The following is a 12854-nucleotide window of genomic DNA, read 5'->3' as shown; positions in this document are numbered from 1 at the left end:
GGTGGCGTGGGACCTCTGGGGAACTTCAGGGGGCGGCCGCCAGCCGAGGGGGACTTAACTTGAAGGGGGCGGCAGGGACTGGGAGCGATCCTGCCGCCCCGATGGATACGAGGAGCCCGCGCCAGGAGATTGAAGCGGGCGGCACCCTGCCGCCCAATTAGTACAAGAAATACGTTTTTTTACTGGAAGGGGTGAGTAGAGCCCCCCCTGTTTTTATTGGAACCCCCCCCACCCCAGTGCCAGACTTGTTCCGTGCACACCCCTAGTAGCAACACCAGATAAGGTTACAAAAGCAGTAAACAACTTACTGGAAAAATCCTGGAAATATTTCCATGCCTTTTCCTCACCCAAAACACTAATTCTGGGTGATTTGAGATCTGCTTTTGCTGCCTGACTGGTTCCGTGAATCCTCAGAAGAGGTGACGGCTTCCCCCAAAGCCGTCTTCCGTAGGAGGAGAGTCACACCCTTCTTGAACTTAAAGCATTGTGTGTGATAGGGTGTATTTATTAAAATGTGTGTGTGTGTGTGTGTGTGTGTGTGTGTGTGTGTGTGTGTGAGAGAGAGAGAGAGAGAGAGAGAGAGAGAGAACCTCTCATAAATATTTTAATCCAGTGCCATAGAGCCTTCTGTATATTTAAAATGAGAGAGAATGTGTATTTATGAGAGAACCTCTGGACACATGAGTAGTGGCAGTACCTGTCCTCAGCTTAATACATCATGGTGAGTTTGGTTGGGTAACAAAGTTTGATCTGAAATGTTTTCAAGAACTGGCATGATTGTTTTCTTGTGGTGTAATTAAAGATGTGTGAAGCATATCTTCCTTTCTATGTGTTGGGTTTTATAGCAGTACGTTTACAAGTTCTTTATTTTCTTCCCTTTCTGGACTGAATCTTACTATTGGTAAGATATAAGGAATTTAGATTTCCTGTGCTGTATTGGAAGATCTGAATCTTGTGTTACTTTACAGAAATTGAATTGAAGCTCTCTTATTAAGCCAGGTTCTAGCAAAGAATAAGTTGCTATTGTACCAGAACTTAGTAGCTCAATTTTCTACTTCTCTGAATCAAATTTCCCCTGAAAATAGTATGTGCAATTCTGAAGAATGGCAGCGAGGGCCCCCTCTGAATGGTTAAATATTTGGTTCGCTGGGTCCTATCAGCAGGTACAGCCTGCAGGGAGCTTGTTTATCCAGCAGAACGATCTCATTATGAGGACAGTGATGTACTGTGGTTTACTTCATGTCCTGAAGCTATTCAGAGAAACAACTGCATGAATGATATTTGTCGTATTCCCTGTGTTGTGCTATTATCCGTTACAATAACTGGTTGCATATTAAAATTGAGATTAGGACTACAGCCACTTCACTGAACATAGCTCTGAAATTTCAAGCTTTTGAATAATGCAGGTGTTTTCCCAATTTCAGAAAATAAGGAAGGGGTATGATTGACAATGGGAAGTTTTGGTAATGGAAACCTAAACAGAAGAAGGTTCATGCTTGGCAAATGTATTAGTTTGTTATCATTGTGACTATTATCTGACTGATGGGAATGAGAGAGGGAAAAATTAGATAAAATGAAGCTGCTCAAAAGTGCAGTAGGAAGTCAAGTGTGTTAAGGTCAGAATGCGTACTTTTGTAGAAGATTTTATAGATAGATAGATAGATAGATAGATAGTCAAATGTTCTTTTGACATAATCTGTCTGATTTAATTGCTACCTTCTTTATTGCTCTTCTATATTACTCCTTTCTTTGTCAGTGAAATAAAAGATTTTTTTTAGTTATAAGTTTATTCAGTCATGACATTGACCAGCAAACATTTACAATAAACCAGTACGTATTTTACAAATAATATAACAAAACCTGGCCATAACAGAAATAATACCAGTGTCCTCATTAGTTAAAAGATAATTCAAATAAAATTCATCAGACCAGCCAGGCAAATTGTCTAACATAGGAGATAAAAGTCTTAAACGGGGTTCCCTATAAAAATCACAATAAAGAATAACGTGCGAGGTGGATTCTATAACCCCTTTGCCACATAGGCAAAGTCATAAAAATAGCGGAACTCCCTTGAACCTGCCATCCAATACTGCTGTAGGAAGAACATTTAAACGTGCTAAAGTGAGGGCTCGTCTAAATTTAGGGACAAGCACCACATCAAAGTATTTAGCTGGTTTAAGATTAATAGCTTGACTCCTTAAGTATAAACCCTGCTTGAGCCATGCACCTTCTTGTTGAACTTCTATATCCAGGACACATTGCTTAACTAACTTCCTGGCTTGCTCAATTCCTACAGTATGCAAATCCTCTATGGAGAGGCCAAAAAAGGAAAATTTGCTCAACACAGCTCGTTTCCAGCTCGAATTAAAACCATCATTCATAGCCAAAGAGGCTAAACCCGCCTGTCCAAAGCTCAATTTTAACCAAAATCGAAAAATACAGCACCAGTATAAGGATTCCAACCTAATAAGACCAACTTCTCTTCTGATGACAGCATTCGGAGCACAACATGGAACCTGCAAAATGCATCTAATAAACTTAGTCTGGATAACCTCCAGTAAGGCAAAATTACTTGCAGGTCCCAGCTGGGCTCCATATAAGAGCAAAGGCAGTACTTTGGCTGTATAAAGTCTCACTGTCGCAGGTATAAAAGCAGTACCATGTGTAAAATGATAAGATTTGATCTTATTTACAACCATTTGAGCAGACTGTCTGATGGAGTTAAAATGGGCATTTCTAGAGCCAACAGAGTGAAACGTAATTCCTAGATATTTAAAGGAATTAACCTGCTCAATATTGTTTCCTTGTATGGACCAATTATAACGCCTAGCTTGCTTGGCGAACACTAAGACTTTAGTCTTACTATAATTAAATTAAAGATGTTGGAGACCACCAGATCCACCAGTGACCCTGATAGAATGCTTCTAGATTTGTCTTTGAGATGAATTTTCTGCCAAACCCTTGATTATCCTTTTGAGTTCTGTTTTTCCCCTCTGTCATAGAGAAATAGCTTTTGGAGTCACATTTCTGAAGCAATCAGTGGTGGATTACCGGAAAGGCATAGTAGGCATTTGCTTACGGCAAAATTTGAGGAACAGCAAATTTTGCCCCTCCTCAAATTTTGCCACCCCTTTCTGTGGGCAGCGGCAGCTGCAGCAAGGGTGGAGTTGGCGAGCAGAAAGTTCCCCACCCCTTTTTACCTTAATTTTTTTTAAGGCAATTTTTTTTTTTTTTTAGGTAAAAGGATGGCAAAAAGCCTATAGGCAGCAAAAAGCTTAATCCAACCCTGGAAGCGATATTATTGTTGATGTGTCTGCTTCACACAGATTTGTTACTTTTTAATACTCTCTTGTCTTTTATATACACAATTCTTATGGTGTCAGTTGATAAGAGGGTAGACAGGTTGGTGGATATGGGATTCTTTCATAAGGCACGCATCGATAGCAAGTCATGTAACCATATTTAGAGTTAGGATTGATATTTGTAGATCTTTTTTTTTTTTGTTCCCTCAATCCTGAAAGCTCTTGGCCTTCACAAATGATATATGAGCAATTAAAATATATGAAACAGAATATACATTAAAATGTTATCCCACCTCTAGCACCAGCATGTGTCAACAAATACTAGCCCATGTAAGAGAAAAAAACCAATAAAGTTTTTCTGAGAAATGTGAGAGATAGCAAATTTATAGAGAAGCAGGAGAAAGGCGTCCTGGGTTACCTGCTTCCCTGCATGTTCTACAATCCTTTTTCTTCATCGGCCTATCCCTAAGGCAGCCTGGAGAATTCACAACAAAGAGAGCTTGCCTCCATGTGGCTTCTTTTTATGAGATGAACACGAACATAAATAAATGGGTCATCACTGGGATTGTATGGCACAATGAATTCTAAACTGAACCAATAAAGACTAACTGCTTGGGATAGCAAAATCTCTCTTAATCATGAAGGAAAACAGAGTATTCTTTTCCATGAAATTGAACATACTATGGGTGCCACTATCACAGGAGGTCAGATAATATCACAATTCTTGTGCTTATGGTACATAAGTTAGTGTTCCAAATATATATATTCTCCAAATAGGTTCTATATATTCTCCAAATATATGCTATAAATATATGAATATATTATCCAACTATGTTCCATGGATGATATGAATTGTTTCTTTGTGAAAATGAAAATGAAGTTTACTAAGTAATGTTATATATTTTATAATGCAGTTAAAAATACTTATACCCATAATTCACAAACACCATACACTTAAATATAGATTATTCAAATGGCTGTTAGATAATCTCATCTGCCAGACTTCAGCCAAGCAGTATTTAATAAGTTGATGAGAGAATTTGAGAAACACAGTATCACCATCCCTAAGAGCTTGGAAGTCAATAACAGTTTTTCTAATCCCAGGAATATTCTACAGTCAACCTGCAACTTGTCCAACCCTTTGATGTCACACAGTAGAACTTGGTTTGAAGAAGTTACTTTTTAAAAATAAGCCATGGTGGAGTGGGGAAATGACTTGTTTATCAACGGAGGCGTATCTAGGGAAAATAGCGCCCCCTGTCCAAACATATGACACCCATCTTTCAGATAATTTTACCATAATATCAGCTCAAAAATACAATTCAAGCTCTTTAATCTTTTAATATTTCAAAAACTATTTAGCAGTGGATGTAGCCAGACCAAAAAATGCTGGAAAATTACAAATTTCAGTATGCTGGGTCTCATTAAAAAAATTACCTGTAGCCCCTTCGGGGGGCTTCCTAAAGGCTGTGGGGGGGGGCCTGCAAAGGTTCCCCCTTCCCCTGCCAGCCTCTTAATTCACTGCCACATCCCGTCCTAGGCTGATTTCTGGGCCTGTTTGGACCTGCAAATATTGGCATGGTGGCCATTTTGGAGGCCACCACACATGCTCAAATGGCCTCTGCGTGGCCTGGCAAGGCCTAGGGCTTCACAGGGACCATTTGAGCATGTGCGGTGGCCATTAATTTTTTTTAAAATGGCCACTGAAAACAAAATGGCTGCCGCACATGCTCAAATGGCCTCTGCGAGGCCTGGCATCGCCTAGGGCCTCACAGAGGCCATTTGAGCATGCATAGTGGCCATTTTGTTTTCAGCAGTCATCCTTTTTAATTTTTTATTATTTTTTTAAATGGTGCCCCCTTCAAGTGGCGCCCGGGGCATGTGCCCTTCCTGCCCTACCCTAGATACGCCCCTGATTATCAAGCCAGAGGTTGCCAGTTTGAATCCCCACTGGTATGTTTTCCAGACGATGGGAAACACCTATATCGGGCAGCAGCGATATAGGAAGATGCTGAAAGGCATCATCTCACACTGCGCAGGAGGAGGCAATGGTAAACTCCTTCTGTATTCTACTAAAGAAAAACCACAGGGCTCTATGGTTGCCAGGAGTCGACACCGACTTGACAACACACTTTACCTTGCATTGGATCCTGACAAAGCTGTAATGATTTTGTTTAATCAATCAGTGGTAGTCATGATAAATCACCTTCTGACAGCATGCTAATTATACCCACTGTAAAAGGTCAGCAGTGCAACAAGATTGCCCTTTTTGCTCCCTTTGATTCTAGTGACCACTGCTCAGGAGAAGGAAAAATGTTTCCCACACTGTCAATTCAGAGAGACATGAGTGAGAGTCTGTCCCCTAAAAGAGCATTGTTGTCTCTTAGGCAGCTGGCAATTAAACACCTACAGCACATTTACTGTACCATGGTCCTGATTTACCACAGATATGAACAGAATCCAATCCTTTTGTCATTCAGCTAAAGGAGGCAAAATGATGTGGAAAATTTTGTTCATCCTAAACTTCATCAACCTTGTCTACATTTAACAGCTTCCAAAGAGTTACATTCAAGCCTGCTATTAAGAGAAATGGAAAACACTTCTTGGATGATTTTCTTTCACCCTTAGTAGTCTGTGATATAGAAAGGCTGGATATTTCCAGTAAGGCCTTAAGTAATTTGTTGCTGAATATCGAGTGATGGTGACCTGAATACTTTATCATGACAATTCTGTGTGGCTGTGCAATCAGTCTTAACATCAAGCACTTTCCTTTCACCTCACCTTAGGATCTAACCTTCACTTTCCAGTTTACAGCCATTGCTTCTTGCTTGAACATCTTCTAATACCAGATAATTTTCTCCTTTCATTTGTATTGGTATCTTGAAGGTATTTAATGCTTTTCAGTAATTATGGTCCCTTCTGGGCTAGATAGTCTCCTGTTGCACATGTTTCATTCAATTATGATGTAAAAATTTACCTCAGAATGATCTAGTAAAAAACAACACTCAGCTAAATAAAGAGAATCACTACTAATGATTAAAATGTGCCTCTTTGCCCAGTTAGTAGGGGTGCTAACAGTGTGTGTGTGTGTGTGTGTGTGTGTGTGTAGACACACACACACACACACACACACACACACACACACACACACACACACACACCCTACATATATACATACAGTGCTAACAGAGAGAGAGAGAGAGAGAGAGAGAGAGAGAGAGAGAGAGAGAGAGAGAGTGCATAGCCAGAATTGGTGCCTCAAACTAGTGTGAAATGTATTGTTTTTAATCAATAGTTCTGACATGGTAACTTAAGAGATTCAGGCTCAAATTAGGCAGTTACTGTGCTGAGTATTCTGAGTAACAATAACACCCTAATTATTGTTCTTTCTTTGTCTCTTCTCTTTTATAGCTGATGGATGTACTGATTGGTCAGTGGATTACAAGAAGTATCAAGTCTTAGTGGGCGAACCTGTTCGTATAAAATGTGCATTGTTTTATGGATATATAAGAGCAAATTACACCCTAGCACAAAGCGCTGGACTAAGTTTGATGTGGTACAAAAGCTCTGGACCTGGAGATTTTGAGGAACCTATAGCTTTTGATGGAACTAGAATGAGCAAAGAGGAAGATGCCATTTGGTTTCGCCCAACCATGGCACAAGATAGTGGACTTTATGCATGTGTCATAAGGTATGTGGTTTATAGTTTTTTGACAGATCCTCGATAAAGCAAAGCTGTGGAAATGAATTTTCTTTTTCCTTTACAGCGCTTAACAATATTGCCATTGAATTATGTCTTCATTTTGATTCTGAAAGGTTTGTGATGAGCCGAGGTGCTCTTACCCCTGGACTTCGAGGCTGAAATCCAGGGCCTCCACACCTCCTGGGGGCCCCACAAATCGTATTTCCTAGATGCAGTGGTTTGTGCCCTCAGGAACCTATGTGTTAAAAAATGATGCTTAACTTTCAGCTGCAAAGGAGGGGTGGGTGCTCCAAAGGCCGTTAGGTCCAGGCTCCAAAATTACCTAGGTCACCTCTAGTGATGAGCCAATGTCCTTGCCTGTTTGGCATATTTATAAATATTGCTTTATATTGATAGAAAATAATTATATTTTGTATATGCAGTTCTGTAGTTGACTTTCAATGCTGTTGGTGTTCTGTGAAATACTCCCTACAGTGAATACATTTTGTATGAGTTTGCTAGGAGTATGCTATCTTTGAAATGCCATCTTTCCCCCGTAGACTGTAATAAGCCATATTAGGGACTCTGCTGTTCCCTGGAGAAAGAAATATTTTATACTTTATTTCCTACTGGCAGTGTTAAGATTAGCACATTCAGATTCCCCCTGCCCTACAAGTCTTTTTCTGTTATTTTGATTTGAATTCTGAGAGGCTTTCTGTCATGATAGTCCTATATGCCATTAGAATGTGTGCAGAAGGGAAGTGCTGGGCAAAGAAAAAAAGAAGAAAATTGTCTTTAACTTATATAGTAGATATCCTTTTATAAGTAACTTTCAACTGAAAATTGCAATGGGGTGAAATTAAAACAGCACCCCCTCCTTCTCTCTTGATCTCAGGCAGAGTCACACACATTCCAGTATAGTATATCACTTCTCACAGCACTTGCTTTGGAAATGCATATTTCACTTCCTTCTGCATCACTAAGATGATTCATACTGAGATATATTTTCTTGCCTATGGAGAAAACAGAGACCATCTGGGCTCCCATTTAGATTTTGAAAATTACCACAGAATATAGAATTAAATTTAGAGAGAGGTTAAATGATGCAAATAAAAATGCAGGGAAAGCCTTGCAGAGAAAATGCACAGTTTCTTGCTAAATGGGTTGTAACATTTTGCTTATTGCCTTTTTCAGAAAGACCGTTAAAGCTCTGATAGCTCTTCATTGACACAGATCTGTAGATATGATTCAGTTACCGGCTTACTCCAGGAGCCATAATAAATTTCAGTCCTGAAAGTGCGACTGGGAAGACAGTGCACCTGTTATTAAGGGAGTGCAGTTTCATAGCCAGAGAAAGCCCAGAAACAGACCATGCCGTGTCTTTGTCATTTTAGCACTTGTTACTGAGATGATTGCCAAAGTTTCATGTTTTCTGCTGCTTCTCAGCCCCAGTACTAGCCAGCCTCATTATGCTCTTCATTCTCCACAGTGAAAAGTATTTTTTCCTTATTATTTTTGCCCAGAGAAAACACCACACACACACACACACACACAAACACACACAGGACAAATCTAAAGGTGAATAATTGCTTCAGCTCAAGTACATGGCCTAATGATGTAGATACACAGTGTAGTAGAAGAAGAGCATTTAGAGCAAATTTATCGTCTTCTCTGTGATCTCCCAATTTATTCCCTCTGCTGAAAGTACTGCATTATTCCAACTAATCATTCAACAATCTATAGTAATTTTAGATAAATACTGAGCTTTTTCATCCACCATTGTGTACCATAAGCCACTTCAGGTTCCTTTGCATATGTAATTGAAGCTTTCAGCCTATGACTTGTCCGTGAACTGCTGGCTGATCAATTGGATGAGCAAGACATAATTAAGAAAATTAGCATGTTGAATGAGCTCTGTTTATGAATATACGGACCTGCTGGCCCATCTACCCCCTTAAGCCCCTTTGTGTTCAAGCCATTAGCTGGCAGCCAGCCTCCTTTCCAATTAATGTATTATGGGAGTTGCAAATATACATGACCCCAGTGTCTTTGTTCATTCTTCTCTTGACATTGGCTTAGATGATTGTGTTATACCTCCCAGTCTTGTGCCATTGGAAGAGAAAGTAGACCACACCTTGACAAATTTTATTTGGAACTAGGAGCCAGCTGAAAATGTAGTAGCCAAACCATGGATGCTTGACAAAATTACTGGACTTAATGATGGACATGGTGGGGGTAGGTAAATGGGCTCCTCTGTATCCCCTTTACAAGTAACATACTTTGAACAGAACAGGGCTGCTTGAAACAAATTAAGATTTTATTAAATAGCTACCTCTGAATATCCTAGTCTGGGTGTCACAGTTAAATTTCTAGGCACCATCACTACCTTGTTCCTGGGTTCATAGAATGGAACTTCCCCAACTACTTGTGCCTGGGTTCATTAAATAGAACTTCCCCAACTACCATAACATACAACCCACCCATGAACATCATTATCATTATTATTATCATCCATGTACTTAGTACAATACAGAATAGCATAAGCCCCCCGCCCCTGTGCGTGCACAAAAAGAGAGACAGGTTTCTAAGATATAAACTTATAGCCTAAGTTTTGGCTGTAACAGTGACAACCTTGGGGAGGTAGAGCAGGAAAGGAAGGGGAAAGGAGTCAAGGTAACAGGATGTATATAAGCAAATGCAGGCACATTATGGTTTGGGGTGAGTAGGACTAAGATATTCAGTCAAAGTCCTTAGATTTTTTTAATATGATGATTGGGCCTGTGGAGAGATGTTATATGATGATTGGGGATGTTGGAAAGCCATTCAGGCCTGCTTGAAATGATGCTAAAATTGCAAATGTTTGCAGTTTGGAAATCAGTGCTGTGCCTTTAAGTTCCCCAGTGGTGTGGGGTGTGCTGCTGCTGCTGTGGCTTCCTTAATTCATGTCCCTACATTCTTCCAGCTGCCCCTGCTCCTCCGCTGTGCTAGTCACCTGAAATCCTGCTCCCCACAAAGAGGGGGGAAATGACAGGACCTGGGGGGATACATGTGGGAGAAGCTGAATCTCCCACAACTGGGAAATAGAAAGGTATTGTGGCAATGGCAGCCTTGTAAGCTGAACTCTAGAAGTGTCAAGATGTGCCTACAGAGAAAGCCCAACATCCTAACCTGCATCTTTTCACTTTCTGGGCAGAGTTATTGTTCTGGTGTCATGTGTCTGATAAAAGCAGAATTTCCATCATGGTCTGAGATCAGTGTAATCTAGATTTCTTGCAGCAAAAATGGCAACAGATCTGAGATTTACAATGGGTAATGAATACTAGCATTTACAAAAGAAAAAGAAGCTGCATTACCAGACTTGTACCTTTCTTGTATAATCCTAAAAAAATTGACATTGAGAAGACTGTTAGGAGTTCAGATTAAAAATGAAGCCCATTTTGTTTTATGTCTTTTTACTGTGTCGTATACGTGAGAGAAACTGTTTTTATATAAAGAGATATGTTTGCATTGCCAAGTTGTACAGCACAACCTTGAGGGAGCTGGAAATTATTATAGTAAATTCTTGCATTGGATTCACCGATGCATTGAATGAATGTTTGACTAAATAAAGTATTGTAAAATGAATACACTTTTCTAGTAATTCTCAGAGTTGCTTAAACATCATTTATGTTTTCAGAACATAATATTTGGGTCTAACATAATATTTGATTTTGAAACAAATGTTTTTCTTGTCAACATGGATTCAGTGACTCGTCAGTCTTGGTTTCTAAGAAGGAATAAACTTTCCTCTGACTAGTCACATAAAGTTGTTGTGTTGCATAGAGCAGGGTCTCCTTTGGTAAGTATTTCAGTCTGAGCTTGACTACATTCTGTTTTCACTTCAGCTTGTAGCAATGTAACTTACCTAATTTATCTTGCTTCTTGATAATGCTTGTTGTCACTGATACAAAATTATGTGATGGCACTAGAAAATATTTGGAAGGCAGAAGGTGTAATAGATTCTCAGGAGACAGTCTTTATCTTTTGAGAACAAGTTGTTTGGGGAAATGGCAGAAAACTAATTTGTTCATTCCAGGATTCCAATGCTCATAATTGCTACCAATGTTGTGCTATCAGCAGTGGGGAAAGCTATGGTCAGAAACCTTCAGAGAGGCATTTGTTCATTGTTTCCCCTTTCTAATTTGAAAGATTGAATAAATGGAAACATGCCACCTTTTGGCTGTATGAGGGCCCTCAAGATAGTCCACAAGAATAAATTTAAAATACACTATTAAAAATACCAAAGAACAATAAATACAACTGAGTGAACTAAAAACCAAAGGAAAAGGCAAGTAGGAATCAACACTGTGACCAGTCTGCATGTCATTTTGCAGATAAAGTTCATAGTATCTGTGCCTCCTTAAGGGAGGGCATGAGACTATCGAGCTTTAAGGAGGCAGTGGTAGAACCATTTAAAAACAACAACCAGCCCTTAATTCCTCTTACTTAAATAATTAAAACCCTTTTCCAGATCTTTTCATTTTGGGCAAGATGACAGAATGTTTGGTGGCTGTGTAACTGCAGATGATTTTGGATGGTATGAATTCTTGACTCTTTTCAATCTGACTTCTCTCCTGGATTTGGGACTGAAATTTTTGTTCTGAAATCATGGACGGACAACCATCCGTCCATGGTTAAGGTTGGACTTACAAACACATTCCCACCTCTACAGCGATGAGGGGCCTATTAGGATGGTCTGGCCAAGAAGATGATTGGATTCAATAAGATTCAAGATGACTTGGAATGATTTAGCATTGGCTCTGCTGGTGATTTTGTTGATTCCCTGATTGAGACCTGGAATAATCATCTGGAGATTTGGGCTGAACATCAATAGGCCGTTGACACTCTATTCTATCACTTTTGTCATGTGATCCTAGGGAGGGGAAAGAGGTTCTGGACTGGGCTCTAGAAGTATGAACTGGCGTCTAGAAGTTGTGATGGACTGAAGGTTGGCTAGTAAGCCGAAACAAGAAGGGAGGTGCTGCTGATCTGTAGGAGAGGCATCAGGAAATGGGGGATTGAACTGTATCTTGATGGGAGTTTCACTTCCCTTGAAAGAGAAGGTGCACAGATTGGGGTACTGCTGGATCTGAATCTGCTAAAGGATGCTTAGGTGGAAACAGTAGCCATGGGTGCCAGTGTTCTCTCTAATTTTTTTCATCTGTGTGCAGAATGAGTTTATTCTGGGTGGAAGTATCAAGGCAATGTGTGTGCATGTGAATTCAGAGAGGGGCTTTCCTAATTCAACCTGAGCAGGATCTAAAATTGTCTGAGCAGACATCAAAAAATGTGTGAGTGCGTGCACACATACACACCTTAGAGGGAACACTGTCGGGTGCTTTTGTATAGGTTAGACTAGTATACCAGTTATTCTTGAGAAGGCAGACCTGGCCACTGCTATGTCATGGCTGGATCATTGCAATGTGCTTTTATGTGAGGCTGTCCTTGAAGAATATTTGAATACTGCAGCTAGTGCAAAATGCAGCAGCTGGGTTTTGCCCAGAGCTGCCACTGGAACCATATTATGTCCATTTGCAACATGCTGCACTGGCTGCTGATTTAGTTTCCACATCCAATTCAAGGTGCTGGTTATAACCTTTAAAGACCTTAACATTTTGAGCCCTGAATATCTAAAGGACTGCCTGCCTGACAAGATCATCAGATGGGCTCTGCTCTGTATGCCTATGTTGAGAGAGGTTCATGTCAGGGACACAAGACAGAGCTTTCTTAGTGATTACCCTTCAGGCTTTGGAACACTCTCCCATTGGACATTCACTCTTTGGCTTCCATCACTGCCTTTAAGAGGCAGGTAAAAGACCTGACTGTTGAGC

General features: G+C 40.1%; 1 protein-coding gene across 8 annotated transcripts in view; it reads left to right on the top strand.

Annotated features, from left to right (window-relative positions):
- The window catches only part of IL1RAPL1 (interleukin 1 receptor accessory protein like 1), a 1164933-nt gene that overhangs the window by 566079 nt on the left and 586000 nt on the right, over positions 1-12854 (top strand). For all 8 annotated transcript variants that reach the window (XM_053311513.1, XM_053311511.1, XM_053311510.1 and 5 more), the window contains one exon: positions 6714-6993. In XM_053311513.1, the coding sequence (XP_053167488.1) occupies positions 6714-6993 (280 nt within the window). The remainder of the gene's footprint in view (positions 1-6713; positions 6994-12854) is intronic.

This window comes from Hemicordylus capensis, chromosome 3 (assembly GCF_027244095.1).
Source record: "Hemicordylus capensis ecotype Gifberg chromosome 3, rHemCap1.1.pri, whole genome shotgun sequence".
Classification (NCBI taxonomy): domain Eukaryota; kingdom Metazoa; phylum Chordata; class Lepidosauria; order Squamata; family Cordylidae; genus Hemicordylus; species Hemicordylus capensis.
Note: the sequence above shows the minus strand (reverse complement) of the source record. Positions and strands in the feature narration are given on the sequence as shown.